This window comes from Otolemur garnettii, unplaced genomic scaffold (genome assembly GCF_000181295.1).
Source record: "Otolemur garnettii isolate 467f Iridium unplaced genomic scaffold, OtoGar3 scaffold00010, whole genome shotgun sequence".
Taxonomy (NCBI): Eukaryota; Metazoa; Chordata; class Mammalia; order Primates; family Galagidae; genus Otolemur; species Otolemur garnettii.
Window position 1 is genome coordinate 1,916,905 of NW_003852405.1, and position 17,427 is coordinate 1,934,331.

At 43.4% G+C, this 17,427-nt stretch overlaps 2 protein-coding genes across 2 annotated transcripts in view; both read right to left on the reverse strand.

Moving 5' to 3' along the window:
* GNAI3 (G protein subunit alpha i3) overlaps window positions 1–9,146 on the reverse strand; it is a 43,400-nt gene extending 34,254 nt beyond the window's left edge. Inside the window, exon 1 of the mRNA XM_003784061.2 lies at window positions 8,821–9,146. Coding sequence (XP_003784109.1) covers window positions 8,821–8,938 — 118 coding nt within the window. The 5' untranslated portion in view covers window positions 8,939–9,146. The remainder of the gene's footprint in view (window positions 1–8,820) is intronic.
* A 3,341-nt stretch (window positions 9,147–12,487) lies between these two features.
* GPR61 (G protein-coupled receptor 61) lies at window positions 12,488–14,984 on the reverse strand. The gene is made up of 2 exons (XM_003784062.3): window positions 13,276–14,984; window positions 12,488–12,618 (listed from the first exon to the last, which is right to left on the reverse strand). Exon 1 carries the CDS (start codon window positions 14,891–14,893, stop codon window positions 13,538–13,540), a length of 1,356 nt encoding a protein of 451 aa, XP_003784110.1. The 5' UTR covers window positions 14,894–14,984; the 3' UTR covers window positions 12,488–12,618; window positions 13,276–13,537.
* Between the last annotated feature and the right edge of the window lie 2,443 nt (window positions 14,985–17,427).

Sequence of the window (17,427 nt, forward strand, 5' to 3'; positions counted from 1 at the left end):
AAAAAAAAACACAATAACTAAGAAAATGCCATGAAGGCTATGTTAACCAGGTTGATGAAAATATTTCAAATTGTATATTAAACCAGCATATCGCACCCCATGATTACAGTAACGTACACAGCTATGATTTAATTTAAAAAAAAATAGAGTTCCTATTTCAAAGCCCATTTTTCTAGAAGGACTTCCCTGATATGTCTCTCTCTTCTTCCTTCTCTCTTTTTTTTAAAGAGACAGTCTCACCTGTTACCTTCAGTAGAGTGCCATGGCACAGCTCACAGCAACCTCTAGCTCTTGGGCTTAGGCAATTCTCTTGCCTCAGCCTCCCGAGTAGCTGGGACTATAGGCGCCAGCCACAACGCCTGGCTATTTTTTTGTTGCAGTTTGGCCAGGGGCGGGTTTGAATCCACCACCCTTGGCATATGGGGCCAGCACCCTACTCACTGAGCCACAGGCACCGCCCCCTCCTTCTCTTTTTAAAATTGGCCACTCCTTCTGTAATCACATTATATTGGCATTGTTTACTTGTATATCACCCCTACTTGAAATGCTTACAAGTTTTGTCTATTTCTATCTAAACATGTTTCTACATGAAATTTGTGTCTAACATAACTAGGCTACTCAGGTACAAGTCAAACATATTTGGTCTTTTGAACATCTTTCTTTGTTTATTTTGCATTAGATATATTATTTTCTGTTACAACTTAATAGCAAGTTGTGAAAAATAGGATATTTCATTCACACAGAGCACTGCATCAAAATTACCACAATTCAAAAGTGATCCTAATATAATGTTATTCAGTTCAAGCAGCTCAAATTACAGAAATGATACAGCTGACTACCAAGTAGGTAACAGGATCACCTGGATAAAGGCTTAAAGCCAACTCTTGCTAAACACTGAAAAAAAAATTATACCAAAATGAAAACAATTAAAATTAGAGAGAAATTCAAATACTACAATGATTTCTTTTCTTTGTATTATCTTTTGAATATTTACATTATGGGCACTTTATGAATTTGTCTTTGATTATTTTTAACTATCCTCCTTAGCAGCTTTATGATATTAACCTAATTTTAATCAAACTTAAGAATAAGAGACCTAATACAAATATAGGTCTTTTTATAAGTTGCTAAAATATTCTATCTGGTTAATAATACTAAATTCAGACAAGAGACCCTAAGCTCCAAAATTAGGACAAATCTCCCAACTTTCAGTCTTTTTGCCCTCTATTAATTATACGGTATCCCCTGCTTCTCAATTACCAGTTCAAAGAGATGTGTTTTATTATTGCTAATCTACTATATTGTTAGCTAGAAAAACAATTTTAAATAAACTCCAGCAATCTGACATCTTTTATAATGAGACCCACAACATTTTTATTTTTTGCTAATATTCTGGCAGAACAGCTGAACCTGAGTACTTAAAATATCTTTTCCTCCCCATTTCCCCCAACAAACCCCATCATCCAATAAAACTAAACTAAACATGAGGTGAGAACAGAGAATAGATAGCTAAAATATATAAGCAATCTACTTTGTCAAAATGTTCTTACCTACTCTGTAACAAAAACTTAGAAGCAAAGTTACTAATAAGGAGCAAAATTGTCCGTTTTACCTCTTCCCTTAGCTTTGGACAATTTTCTTTTTCTTTTTTTTTTTTTGAGACGGAGCCTCAAGCTATCCCCCTGGGTAGAGTGCCATGGCATCACAGCTCACAGCAACCTCCAACTCCCTCCAACTCCTGGGCTCAAGCGAGTCTCCTGCCTCAGCCTCCCAAGCAGCTGGGACCACAGGCGCCCGCCACAACGCCTGGCCATTTTTTGGTTGCAGCCATCATTGTTGTTTGGCGGGCCCGGGCTGGGGATTCGAACCCGCCACCTTAGGTGTATGTGGCTGGCGCCTAAGCCGCTTGAGCCACAGGCGCCGAGCCTGGACAATTTTCTATTGCTCATAAAGAAGGGGGGTATCAATCAGCAAAGAAAAACAAGGGGGATGATAAAACATAGACCCTGAACTGAGCATATGCATTTTTTAAAATTCCTAAATTAAAATCAAATGTAATTAAATTCAGGTGAAATCAACTATTCTGACTTGGATGTGTTGATAATAGGAATTTAAAATCTTGTACCCTACCTCAATTTAATTTTAAATTTGAATTTAATCACATCTCCCAACTATACAAAATGACAACTTAATCCTGAGAATGAGCAGGCATTTTCTTAGGAATTAACGAGACACTAAAGCAGGGATATGTTTAGTTCCTCAATATTTCTGTCTCATTTTATTATGTTTCACTTATACTTAATGTTTTTACTAGGTGGCAGACACTATCTTCTATTTATTAATCATTAACTCTCTTAGCCTTTGATAGGGAATCTGACCTACTCCAGTGCTTGAAAGGGTCAGCCTCATAAAACTCATGATAGCCCATCAACCCTATCATACCCCTACCACAGATGACAGATTGTGGTGGGCACCTGACAAGGCTGGGCCAATCTCATACTCTTTCCCAAGAACCTAGAATGGGGATCCTGAAAGCCATGAAACATTTGAATTAGCAGGTCAGGCAGTGTGTGCACCACAGAAAGTGTTTGAGTAAGCCAAAGATGAAGATTAAGGGAGAAACAAAGAAGTCATAGTGAACACAGAAAGCTAACAATCTTAAGATTGTCTTAAGAGGTGACTTACCAGCAGAGCAGTGGCCATTCTGCTCTGGGGGAAACGAAGGGATGGAAGGAGGTGTGTACTGCAACCAATACACATACAATCTATCTATATTTCACATCTTATTTCTTCTTGGATATCTAATACCTATGAAATTGCCTACTGTGTCATCTCAGCAAATCTCTCCTTTACTTGCATGAGTAATGTTTCTGGCCTCAAGCAATCCCCCTCTTGGCCTCCCAAAGTGCTAGGATTACAGGCATTGCCCTTAGCCCCAGTTTCTGTCTCTTTGGGTTGCCTCTTCCTGGTCACAGAAGAAGGATTGGTAACAATGGAGGAATATGTGGTTTTGTGGAGGGAGAACTTGATCAAAAATATACACATATGGCTCTCTTCCTCAGAAAAATACATATAACCCAAATTTTGCTAACAATTTTAGAAAACAGTTCATGGATCAAAGGAAGGCCTAGGGATGTCCAAACTGTCCCAGCCTGCCCCAAGCTGATTTTGTGAGGCTTTTTTTTTTTTTGCTTATCTGTGATGTGTGGTATCACAAAAATATCCATGAACTTTTTTTTTTGCTAATCAGCTTTCATTAGAGTTTGTGTATTTAATGGGTGGTCCAAGACAACTCTTATGCTTGCAATGTGCAGCAGAGAAAAAAAAGGTGGGGCACCCTTGCTTAAGAGTATACACCAGATTTAAACAAACAAAAAGCAGGGGAAAAAACAGGGAAAAGAGAAGAGAAAATAGCCACGGAGCTCCACCATCTCCCTTTTATTTCCCAAGAAACTAGAAGAAGAAGTACTCAGCACCACGAGGGAGGGACAGAGTCAGTGGCACGGTGCTTTGGGTTTCACAAACTTCTAAAAGGTCTCCTGAGCAGGAACCACTTTTATCACTTAACCACAAACCTAAGACTTTTCCGTAATAGTGCAAATAGCATAGTTGCAGCCTTATTAGAACAATACATCTGTCAAATCTAGTTAAGTATTAAGCACCCTATGCTTAATGGCTCTATGGCCATTGCTGTACTACAGAAATAATGTAGTCAGGAAAGATTACATTCTTATAACTCCCCAAAAGGACCGTATTTTCATACTGCAAAAGTGATGAATGCATTTAAATAAAAGATTACGTTTACAAAATACAAACCACTTTTTTCAATGCCAATTTCTTTTTTTTTTTTTTGAGACAAAGCCTCAAGCTGTCTCCCTGGGTAGAGTGCCATGTCATCACAGCTCACAGCAACTTCCAACTCCTGGGCTCAAGAGAGTCTCTTGCCTCAGCCTCCCAAGTAGCTGGGACCACAGGCGCCCACCACAACGCCTGGCTATTTTTTGGTTGCAGTCGTCATTGTTGTTTGGCAGTCCTGGGCTGGATTTGAACTCGCCACCTTAGGTGTATATGGCTGGCGCTTTAGCCACTTGAGCCACAGATGCCGAGCCCAATTTCTATTTTTGATGCCAGTTTCTTTCCCCCCCCCCAGACACAAGATATATACTTGCATGAAATTTAACTGGAGGATATAACGTAATAGCATATTTATCAAAAGACAGCCTCATTTTCAGTAAGTATATTCAACTAATAAATATGCATAAATTTAAATGTGAATAATTAACTGTAAAATATAATTAGGGTTTCAGTAAACTAGATAATTCCATGTTCTGCATGAAACTTAATTTTTGCCATAACACCACCAGCAAAATCCCAAAGAACAACGGAGTCATCTCATTTTGTATGTTTTCTTCAGCCCTGTTAACGGGAACTATCAAGATATGGAAATGTGGAGATAGAACAGGAATAGATCATTATAAAATCAAGTGATAACATTTAATTCCTTTCAGTACAAAACATGTCCATTAAAATCCTTTAAAGATCTTCGAAAGGAGGATATTAACATGAAAAATAATCAAATAGCGCAGTGCCTGTGGCTTTGACAGTAAGGCGCCGGCCCCATATACCAAGGGTGGTGGGTTCAAACCCGGCCCCAGCCAAACTGCAACAAAAAAATAGCCGGGTGTTGTGGCCGGTGCCTGTAGTCCCAGCTACTCGGGAGGCTGAGGCAAGAGAATCACCTAAGCCCAGGAGTTGGAGGTTGCTGTGAGCAGTGTGATGCCACAGCACTCTACCGAGGGTCATAAAGTGAGACTCTGTCTCTACAAAAAAAAAAAAAAGAAAGAAAGAAAGAAAGAAAATCAAATAGCTGTCTGAAACAACCTAAAAAAAAGTAGCTAAAATAATAAGCTTCACAAACATCATCAAAGATAGATGTTATCATTTATGAAATCTTTATTGTTTGCTAGGCACTAATGCTAAGCATTACATACATCATCTCATTTCATATTCTGAAACATCATAATTCTTACTTTATAGATGTGAAAAGTATGACTCATATGGTTAAGTTACTTGCCCTGGGTCTCAGGGCTAATAAATGGAGGTGGAACTTGAATTCAGTTCTGTGTGAATCCAAAAGCAGTGTTCTCATCCATTATGCTCGTGCTTCCCAACACTCATCACATGATAGCACAAACTGGAAATGGTAAGTAAGGCTCACTGGGGTAAGCTGGAGGGGTTCAGCGGAAAAGCTTTTTCTTTAAATTATAAGGTTATGGCATGAAAAATAAAATACAAAATATTACAGGTGATGTTAAATACTGCATTGGTAAAAACCTTCCCAATAAAATTTCTCCAAATTACCAAATTCAGGAAGTTTACAGAGGGAATCATACCAAAGGTATTCTCATATACCGTTGTCAAATTCTGAACTTACAAAATGATTTAAAATTTCAACACTATAAAAAATGTGCAAGGGGCAGCGCCTGTGGCTCAAAAGAGTAGGGTACCGGCCCCATATGCCAGAGGTGGTGGGTTCAAAACCAGCCCCGGCCAAAAACTGAAAAAGAAAAAAAAAAAAGTGCAAGCAGCATACCTATATCCCATCCAAGGCACTATATCCTGGGTGGGAAGCTCTGCATAATATAGTTTTGTCTTTCAATAGAATATTGTGATTAAATACTAATCTGCCATATAAAGATTTTCTCAATAGCATTTAAAGTAGATTCAAACAAAAGGTTACCATAGAAAGAATTACAATATTGAAGTCTTCCTTAACTAATCCAGCACACACTAGTTTTTGTTTGTTTGTTTGTTTTTGCAGTTTTTGGCCGGGCTGGGTTTGAACACATCACCTCCACCTCTGGTATATGAGGCCGGCACCCTATTCCTTTGAGCCACAGGTGCTGCCCATACACTAGCTTTTTAATTTGAACTTCTACAGTACCTATAATTTGTATATTCACTTTTATTTAATGATGACAGTAACAGCAACTATTCATTGAGTTAGTACTATGGGCAAGCTGTGTTCCTCTTCATATTATTATCATATTTAATCCTCACAACAATCCTATGAAATATCTCTATCTTCTCCATTTTAAAGATAAGAAAACTGAGGCAGAAAGAAATTAGTTCATCTAGGTTATAGCTGGTAAATGGACTTAGGATATGAAGGAACCTGACTACAGAGCCCATGTTAATCAGTATGCTAAACTACCTCCCTGTAAGAAAGAAAACGATTTATGTGTCAGGGGAGACAAGGGTAAGCAGATAAATCTCAACTTCAACTAAGTTTGACAGTTTCATAGTGATGAAGTAAAAGTGACTTCTGTGCTTCTACACAAGATATTCTACAAGAAAAGATAATTATTTCTATACTGTGGTGGGTGCATTTTGCATACAGAAATAGCAAAGATTATTTTAATTTCACATGTGCATTATGATATGGCTCAAGCAACAGAATCTGTCTCTGCAACCTATCTGAATTTTTGGATTTAACTTGCTCAAGAATATAGAAAAACTGATTTAGAAAACAATGAAGTTGGTAAAAATTAAAAGCAAATGTTTTAGTATTTTAATTTTTACTTACTGCTTTTCAAGTTTCCTAAGACATCAAATTTTGTTTTTAATTAAGCACACCATTTATAAAGTCCTGAATAAAGATTTTTCCAGCCACTTGGACAAGTTCTGCTTGTCCAGGTTCTGCCTGCCAAATCCTGCCATTTGGAAGAAAACCTCATAGTTTACAAGTGTATTACACAATAGGCCAATGTCCTGAAGAGATCTCTGATGGCCAATGTAAATCACTCACAGAAAATGAGAATACACCTTTAATTTCATAACCAAATCAATCATTCAATAAAGAAAATGATAATGCCTTGAGTATTGTGGTTTATATCAAACTTCTGAAAGGCTCCAAGGACCAATGGCCAACATTAGCTAGCTCAGGCTGGTTAACAGTAAATATTTAAGGAGCATCTGTGTGTCAGGGACCATGGTCATCCACAGAGGATATGTCCTATGTAGACAATGATAGTCCAGGACCACAATTTGAACTCATACCTTCTAGGAGTTCAGGCATTCAAAGTGGAAGCTGAAGCTGCAAACCAATGGGGGGAGAGGGTGTCCAGGGACATGTGAAAACAAACAGTCCCTGATCCCCTCCCCATTGATATTCAACCAGTTCCAATATATAACTTCTCACCTGCAGTATACTCAAAAACCTTTTATCAGGTCTTTATCAGAGCTTTGTTATCAGAGCTTCTGCCATCTACAACCAATCAATATGCTAACATGAGGAGACTAGCAGGGGCACCCAGCATGTCTTGGAGTACAAAATAGTCTTAAGTTATGATTGTGCCTTCTGTCCCCTGGAGCTTTACATTGCGAAAATATAGCACTGTCCTAAAGCAACTCTCAAAAAACAATTGTTTTAAAATGTCAAGTTCTACTGCTTACAGAAACCATTACTCTTATTTATTCTTCGGTTAATCCCTAGAAAATACTAATAATAAAGAGTCGTGGCTTATTTACTGATAAGCTAATGCCAGGGCACTTTACATGATGTACCCTCTCAAAAAAAAAAAAAAAAATTTTTTTTTTAAGAGACAAGAGTCTCACTTTGTCATCCTCGGTAGTGTACCGTGGCGTCACAGCTCACAGCAAACTCCAGCTCTTGGACTTCGGTGATTCTCTTGCCTCAGCCTCCCGAGTAGGAACCCGCTACCCTCGGTATATGGGGCCGGCGCCCTACACTCACTGAGCCACAGGCACCGCCCGCCTCTCAAAAATGTTAAAACCAAATCATGCATGCTGAGAGAAATGCATGTGACTGTACATAAAACCATTTTAAATGATTATCAGATAACATGAACGGTAATTTCTGAAGCAAATATTTTTGCTTTAAAGAGGTCAAAAAGAATAAAATAGCTCACCAGAAGCCTATCACAGGCTTTATGGTAAATATGTTCAATTCCATAATTTATCCCAAGATAAAGCCATTTCCACTGTACACAGTCCCCAGCAACTATTCAGCAACTTCCAATGTGTGATCTATTGCCCACTAGATCTTCTGCCACAAACCTCAAGCCATTCTTTAAAATTCCTCAGCTCACACCACCCCCCCCATAAAAACGGGAAGGAGTTATAAAACCTTAAGAAATAAAAATAATTTTTTAAGTGGAAAAATACAGGCGGACTCTGCACCCAAGATCTTTTCCTTTACACCTGACGATTTGGTATTTATCTGAACTATCTACTTTCATAGTCCGGGATAATCCAGGGTTCTTCCACCCCAACTAACATGATCACTCTCTAACAAATGACAGAGTCCTACGTGACCACTGTCCTAGCCTATTTAATCATTCAAGTTTCCCAGCTTTATTGTTATCATAAAGTTATCACTTCGCTCCAAACTCACATTACACAAACCCAACATACACTCCATTCCATCCTTCTTGTTACCAACACGCTCCAATCCAATGTAAAACCTATCGTAACATCAGCTCTTCCTTTATAAGTTTTTCCCATATTCCTAACAGTCTCAATGTCCTGCCGCCGTATACTCCCAAGCTCTCTTTACTGAACGCAATTCCAGCCCAGGGTTACACTCTCTTCAGCCCAATTCCTACAACCCCAAGCCCCACCCCCTTCCATCACGCCCACTGCGGCCTCTGCCACGAACCCTAACACTCCGCCCCAAGCCCAGCACTACCTCTAGATCTCCTTGGGGTCCTTTTCGTCAGCCTAGCCAGACCCAGATCAGGTCTCCCAACTGCCTAGGAGTTCCCGACCACCACTCCATCCCCGCCTCCATCCTCTCACCGAGTAGCAGCAGCTTCACTTCCTTGGCTGCTTTCTCTCCGTCCACCCGCAAGTTGCGGTCAATCATCTTGCTCCGCTCCACCGCCGCCTTGTCCTCGGCGCTCAACGTGCAGCCCATGGCGGCGGCGGGAGAGGGGACCAGGCCCGGGCTCACTCACACACCGCAGGAACTTCGTTCGGCTCGCCTGAGACAGCGTCTACGGCTGGGCGGCGGCCCTCTCGGTCAGTTCCCCTAGCACCCCGAGGAACCGGATATCCGGTGTTACGATACTTCCGGCGACGCCCCGCGGCCGATACCGCTTGAACTACTCTCGCTCTGGGAGAGGCAGTGAGACCGAAAGCGGAAGTCACGGGGAAGTGGCGTCAGTCCTGGGCGGTGGTTCGGCTGAGTTGCTGGGTGCCGTCAAGTCGCTGCGCGCCACCCAACTTTCATCCCCTTTTACGTTTCAGCGCCCTGGTTTGGCTAAATGTAGAGAAACCCGGGCCTCCGACTCGTGATGCCGTCTCTAGGTCCTACAGCTGGTTTGGAGGTGGAACGGTGGAGGATTCCCAAATGAAGGCTCATTCCGCACGGGAAATTTCGCTGGGAATTTCTTGCCAGCCGCAAACTTCTTTGAGCTCTTGCTGCGGAGAACTAGGAGCCCAGCCCCGGACACTTTTTCTGCCAGGGTTGTCTCAGTCAGATCTATGGGACGGGAGCAGATTGCCCAGCCTGGGCTCCGACTGCACCTCACATCCTTACAGATCAGATGTGATCTGTGACGCTGACCGAGTGTAGGACTTTAGCAGTGCCTTTTTGCCCTCTCCTCTGGCCCACCGCCTCCTGCAGCCGATACATGCCCTAATCCTTGTGGTGTTACCGCATGAATTTCTGTGGACTTAAGAGTTGCTTAGCAACGATGTCGGCAAAAGGCCACTTGAAATCGTTAGGATATACTCGACAATCTGAAATATAAGCGTGTAGTTCCTCCGTGCTGCCTATCTCTCCAGTAAGCCAGATTGTTCTTCTACATTAGGACCTTAGGACTAATAATAGCAAGACAAGTCAACCTCAGCCTCACACCCTAAAACAAACCAGTGTATCCTGTATAAGATCTACTAGACAAAAAGGGAAGTTACAGTAAAATTTGTCTCTCAGCTCTAGTATCACCTGAAAATTAATAAATCTCCCTGTGAAAGCCCCAGGCTGATACCCTCTTTCACAGATAACCCTGGGTACTCCCGTGAAGGTGGTCCTAAATTACCTTTACAGTCACCACCACAATTATTCTTACCATACATTCTGGCCAGGGGAACTCAGCCCCTAAAGTCTTTCCTGTGATTATAAATTACTTTATTTCTCTAATAAAATCTGGACCTTAGGATATAAGGTCTCAGCAGGTCTATATAATGATGATACATTAATTGGAAGAATTTAATTAAAGGATTAATAGTCCCCTTGAACAGCTTCATCCACCATAATACTTTTATCAATGCCATTTTTCACCATTTTACAATTCTTCTACTCATTCCCAAATGACTGTTAGAATGAAAGAGATTGATTTTCCCTAATCAATTCTTCTGGGGAAAAAGGGCAAGAGGAAAGGGAAGAAAAATCAGTATTTATTGAGTACCTATTGGCCAGGTATGGCTAGGTGCTTCCACATCTTACTTCTTTTAATCCTCACAACAACCCTGTGAGGTAGGTAATAATGCTCCCCATTTTACAGATGAGGAAATAGGCTCAGAGAAATTAAATAGCTTTCCCAAATTGACACAGTGAATAAGTAGATATGTTTGACTCCAAATTCACCCCCTTTCTACCATACCTCATAGGATATTGCCTAGGGACACCTAACAACATAAGGTGTAAGGTCTTCATCTAGAATTGGGAGCCACCCAAACACCAGCATGATGCAGGCAAAAGCAACTGACCAGATGGTTGCCTCAATCGATTATTCAGAGAGTTAGAGAGGTCAGATTCTGTCCAGCAACAGCTTTCGGGCTGAGGATTACGTTATTAAACTTTATCAAAACATCCTGGTGACTAGTAAACTCCTGGAAGGTGGTCATAGCAGAAATTGTTGGGAAAGTCCTCAGCATAGTAAAAAGAAATTTTTATCCCCTTCATGATCCACTCCTACAGAGAAAAATAAATAGCAAATGAATCCATGTATGTCAAATTCTGTAATAGAGGCCAGTGAGATCCCAGTGTCAAGAAATTTAAGCCCTAATTAAATATATTCTTGCACTTAGAACTTTTGGAGGGGGGGCTCAGCACCAGCCACATACACCAGGGATGGCCGGTTCCAACCCAGCCAGGGCCTGCCAAACAACAACTACAACAAAAAAATAGCCAGGCATTGTGGTGGGTGCCTGTAGTCCCAGCTACTTGGGAGGCTGACGCAAGAGAATTGCTTAAGCCCAAGAGATGGAGATTGCTGTGAGCTGTAAGGCCATTGCACTCTACTAAGGGCAACATAGTGAAATTCTGCCACACACACAAAAAAAAAAATCGTTTTTCTTTGGTGTATGTAAAGGAAGGGTTGAAGGGCAGAGTCTAAGGAAGAGGCAAAATAACAAAATGGCTGCCAAACAATGTTTCTTGCCCTCCTCTTTACCCCTGCCCCTACATACATACGTCTTTCCTACTTCCACTGGACTCACACTGCCACCTGCTGGCAATACTTTGGGTGGACTAGCTGATCAGCGGTGCTTGAAAGAAGCTTTTCCCCTATCCAGGAATGAAATTCTTCAGAGTGAATTTATCTTAAAAGGAAGGAGAGAAAAGTGAACATGTTTTTCAATCACAAAGGACTCTCCTTGCCATACATACTATATTTCTAAGGAATTTCTTCAATATAATAGGGACTAGGCTAGTCTACTGGTAGGAAGACAGAAACCTAGAAATTTTCCTGGATCAAAAAGGGAGAAAGTTATGTTCGCCCAGTTTCATTTAATAAATTTTTTTCTTCACTAGAGACTTTCCTTTACAACCCCTTCACTTCTACACTCTGCAGAAAGCGTCCATGTTGGTATCTTGCTGCAATAGACCAAACTCTCAGATGTTAGAACCATGGATATATTCTTTAATATGCTAGTTCTCAAACACATTCTACAGTGCTTTATCAGATCTAAATGTTCTGCGAAAATACAATGTACCTGATCAAATTAGATTATGAATTCCTTAAAGACATTCAGTGACTGCACATCCTCTGTGAATCCCAGGGAACAGTGGGTGTTCTTCTATTATGCACTGAATTGAACTGAAGGAGTCAATGTTGATATCAGTATAACTTTTTGTCATAAAAGTTATTTATTGGCTGTTTAAAGGGGAAACTATCCCACTCCCACCAGCCCATTTTCCCCCTTTGATGCTCGATGGGCCAGGATTTTGTTCAAATACAGACCACAACACCCTCTGGTCCTGCCTTGACTCTTGAATGTTACCTGATTCAACTGAGAGAAGTGGGATAGACAGGTGGCCCCTGATGGGTGTCCTGTCCAGTTTGCAATTATTCCCTCTTCATTGAAAATATCACCACCAGTACTAACCAACACAGTTCCTACAGTCTCAAACAGTGAACAGCAAAGCTCAACTCCTGTGCCCTTTCTCCAACCCAGGGCTATAGATAAGAGAGAGATTTAAGTCTTTGTCACTGAAGCTAATTTTGAGAGCGATGAATGAGATTAGGGAGGCATTTAATGGACCATGGAAACCCCACCCTTCCCATGCCCAACCTTAGTCTCTTGTACCCGATTGTCCAAGGGGCTGGAGGTGGGTCACTGCCATGAGGAGAGAGATCAGGGAGGCCAGTCCTGGAAAGAAAAGATTTGCAGTATTATTGATCAGGGTTATTACCTGGCCTCTTTATATCACCTTAGAAATTCAAATGCCAAACCTACCCTTAGCCATCTGACCCCCAGTCATTCTAATTCTTTATCCTAAAAGAAAAAGTCATCTTGTCTTATTCTTGTCTTTGTTGAAATCACAGGCCCCAAGCCTGATCTCCTATGTGCAGGAGAGAAACAGAAAAATAGAACAGAAGGGCTTTTCCCAAAGAGTGGGAGAAAGAGAGCTGCAGTCAGCTTTCCTGTCTTCTATTCCATGTACCCTAATTGCTATTTCACCTTCTGGACAAATTTAGGAAAGGAATACACCCTGCTGGTCCTCTCACTTAAAGGAAATCTCAGTTATAAAACTAGAAAATGGTCTATTAATTCAAATGGAAACCCTTGACTGTAAATGAGTTTTTTAAAACCGAGCAAGGAAATGAGAAAACATAGGTCATTTTCTTACCTTGCTTGGGTGCAATTACTGCCCTGGACAATTACACCGAAAAATAAAATGTCCTAAATGGCCCCCAGAATAACTACAAATGGCCCGGTGCCCTATATCCTCCAACTCCTCCCCTTAATTTCCCTGCTTCCTAGGGCATGGAAAGTTCACTCACTGGTTGAGAGGCTTCACCTCACCTTTGTGACCCTTTTCTCTCGTCATTGTCTCATCATACCCAGGTTCCCTCCCCCAGTAGTCAAAGATCACAGCCAAGTCCAAGGCTTTCGCCACACATTCATCTGTTGGCTCTGTTCCTGACCCAGGAAACACTAAGCAAAAGCTGTGTGTGGAGACCCCAGGCCCAGCCCTAGCCAGCTGGGAAAAGGTGATCCCACCAGGTGGTCCTTGCAATCATAACCGGCCCCCAGCCCCATCTCCCTCCAGGTGTTCAGTGGCCCATCATGACTCCAGCTGGGGTGAGGGGGCAGGACCGAGGTAGCCGTCTGACATGATGATGTCGCTGGTGAGTTGCTGCTCCAAGAACTCAGAGGTTTCCTCAGCTATCTGGCCTGGGATTCGAAAGTCAACAGCAGGTGGCTCCTGCTTGGGGCTGGGTAGGGGTCGGGAAACCCAGGACTCAGTGGGACAGCCAGTCCCCTGAAGGAACTGCAGGAAGTTCTCCTCAATGGAGCCCTCCCGGCTAGGCAGCCTCAGCTCCTCCTCTGGAGCTGGCTTGAAGAAACAGACAAACTGCTTGCTGAGCTCCCCCCGGATCTGCCGGTTGAGACATCCATAGAAGAAAGGGTTGGAAGTGAAGCAAAAGTAGCCGATCCAGGTCACCACACTCTCCACCTGCCCAGTGGAAATGGGCTGAGCACTCAGGGCAACGTAGAGGTGGAAGGAGAAGTAGGGCAACCAGCAGAGCAGGAACTGTCCTCCCACAGCCAGGAGAACCACTGCTGCCTTCCCTCCCCCAAACGTCCGGTGTGGGGTGGTCTGGGGGGCCCCCGAGCTGGTGACCATGGTGGAGCGGCTGCTGAGAGACTCGGAGCGTTGCCGGGGTGTCTCCATCCACGTGGGCAGCGGCCCATGCTGCATGGCAGCCACACGAGCCACTCGGAACATGCTGCAGTAGACCACAAGGATGAGGAGCAGGGGCAACAGGAAGTAAAGGACAGCAAAGACCACCACAAAGAGCTGGCAGTAGGCACTGTGACTCCATTGGAGTGAACAGCCTGGGGGGACACTGGGAGCTCCTTCCTCCCAGGAGACCCTTCCCAACACTGGCACCGAAGCCATGGCCAAGGCCTTCACCCACACACCCACCAGCACAGAGGCCACCAGCCCCAGCGTCATGCGCACCTCATAGCGCATGGGGTGGACCACGTAATAGTAGCGCTCCACATTGATGGCCGACACCGAGAGGATGGCCAGGCTGACAAAGCATACGCTCAGGAACAAGTAGAGGCGGCAGGCCACCTCCCCAAAGAGGGCATGGTCAAAGAGGGCAGAGCTGGAGAGCATGGCCAGAGGCATGAGGGTCAGGGCAGCCAGCAGGTCCACCAGGCAGAGGTGGAAGACGAAGACAAATTTTCTGAGGGCAGGTGTCTTGGCAATAACAGCCATCACGGCAGCATTGCCAGCCACAGCAGTCAAGTCCAACAAAAGCATGAAGAAGAGGGCCACAGATTCTGAAGCTACATCCCGCAGCCCCAACTCTGGAACACCACTTGCAGTAGAGGGACCTGGGGTTTGAGGGACCCTCCCCAGAATAGAAGAGTTCCCTGATGACTGGGGGATGGGTGAGGACTCCATGGGGCCGAAAGAGGACACCCAGGGTACCTCCTGTCACAGGCCCATCCCCCATCCTAGTCTAGCAATCCTGGGATGGTGAGCCCAGGCTCAGGTTTCCCAGTTTCTTGAGGAGCGCCTCCTACTGGAGCCTCTTAGTCAGGCTCTTATCACCAGCCTTCCAGGCTGCGTATGTCTGTGTCCAGATCGCAAACCAGGCTGCTGAGGGCTTAAAAGCTCATATCCCCTTCCTGGTAGGAGGTGGCTCCAGAGTATGCCTTGGAGACTGCTAAGAGGAGTCTGCGAGGAGACTGAGAGATGTGGGAGGCTCACCCACTCAACACTCCACCTTCAGAGCGGCCTTCAGTTCTTCTTTGTCACTTCCTTTCTGCCATTGTCCATAACCTTCTACCCTTTCAAGATATATTATCCAGGGATTCTGAATCTTCTGTCTCCCCTGGCCAGGGTCCTGCTGAGCTCTGGGATAGCACCCCAGTTTTAGGGTTGCTTATGTAAGTTTCCTGATTTCTTATTTCCTTAGGATGGGAGGCGCTGAGGAGTAGAAGGAGCAAAAGATTTGGTCTCCAGTACCAGGTCTGGGCACTACTAACTCTGTGACTCTTCTCAACTTCAGTTTCCTCAGAAAGGCATCTGTAAAATGAAAGGAATAATACTTGCTTCACAACTGTGCTTGTGGATCCTGTGTGATTCATTCATTGCAATGCATCGTACCAATCCTCAACAGTAACATTTATATGGTGCTTTCCACATGCCAGGCCCTGTTCTAAGCATTTGACATATGTTAACTCATTTTAATCCTCACATAACCCTATAAGATAGATATATTCGCATCTTTATTTTGCAAGGGATAAAACAGGTCTAGAAAAGCTAAGTAACTTACCCAAGGTCACACAGCCAGTAAATAGCAAGACACCTGCCTGGGCAGTCTGGCCCCAGGGCTGGTAGTCTTCTTGCCCACTGTGCCATGCTGTGTATGAAGGTGCCCTCCACATCAGCTGCACATCCAGTAAATAATTGTTGTATTTGAACTGACTCTAAAAATGTCTCTCATTGGTCTAAGGTTATCTCTTGAAAAGGCGAACTGTGCCTTAGCCTGTTCTGACATCACCAGTCCCAAGACAAAGAGCTGACACTTTGGGATTGTTGAGAAGGAGCAGTGAAAACAAAATGTCCTGGCTGGAAGGAAACCAGGAGGTCAGCTCATCCAGCCTCCACTTTCCCCAAAGCCAGAGGTAGAAATCATTTTAAAACTGCCCTTCTCTATCTCCTCATGAACTTCTCAAGGCCAATGTGGCTCTGCCTGTGGGAGAAGAACTGCACCCAAATTCCCACTCCCAGCTCCTTAGATCTCTGGTTGCTGGAGCTGACCTTCAGCACATCCCTGACCCAAAGCCGTCTTGGTCCTAGACTGTTACCAAGGTCAGCACAAGGAGTGGAAGCTGGCACCTGTGTAAGGGTAGGTAGGTGTGAGAGTGGGTAGGGGACTGTGCTCGTGGAAGTGGGTAATCATAAAACTGAGAAGAAACCTGGAAGAAAAGAAAGTCTTTGATTCAGTGTGCCTCCTTTTTTCCTGATGAGATACTGCTTTTATGTATCTTATTATCCATATTGAGTTTGCATATAATTGAAATAGGTTGCCCAATGCAATAAAAATGTTTTTCCTTGACATATATTCTTGCAGTCCAGATTCACTGAGTATAGTGTGCTGAGTTAGGCAAACTAGAGACAAACTGAAGATAATGCCAAGTCTGATGGCCTTTCTACAGACAAGTCACAAGTTACCTGGGACACAGTTTCCTCATCTGTGAAATAGGAAGATTGGACTAAACCACCTCCAGTGATCCCTACATGTGATCCTCACATTTGATTACTCTGTGAGTTCTGTGCTCTGGAGATCCTTGTGGTTGCTCAGGTTTAAAATCCATCATTTCTATGACTGCAATAAAGAGGACCACGTGGCCAAACAGGCCTCACTCTCCTCACAGTGACAGCCTCCTTGCAATCACTGTTAAATGCAAACCTTGCACTAACCCAACTCCTAACATGCTACACATGCAATAGGTTTTATGAATTGCATGAATCAATAGAGTTTTGTGAGTTGCATAAAACTCAGATTTGTCAGTTGACTCCCTGTCCCCTAGTACAAACTCCAAAAATACACGAACTGTCAGTCAGTTGTGTGTCAGCCAGGGGACTGTCTTCTGGAAAGGGTAACCTGGGCTCCAGGACTCAAGGCAACTCTGACTTTGGACAACTACCTAGAGATGTGCATCTTTCCAGGGATGCAGAAAGCTCATTTTATAGTTAAGATGGCTACAGAGACTCTGGGTCTGCACAGAAGATGAATAGGAGGGCATAAAAGTGGCCTCCAGTTTCCCCAAAGCCAGAGGTAGAAATCATTTTAAAACTGCCAAGAAGAGCAGTTTTAAAACTGTCAGAAGCGCCTACCAAGAAAAATGCTGGAAAGAAATAGTAGGAGAAACATACCTCCCCCTTTCTCTCCACGCCACTATTTACCCATCCCTTCTACCTGTGAG

Coding starts and splice junctions, on each gene's coding strand:
- GPR61 (XM_003784062.3), bottom strand. CDS start 14,893: ATGGAGTCCTCACCCATCCCCCAGTCATCAGGGAACTCTTCTATTCTG.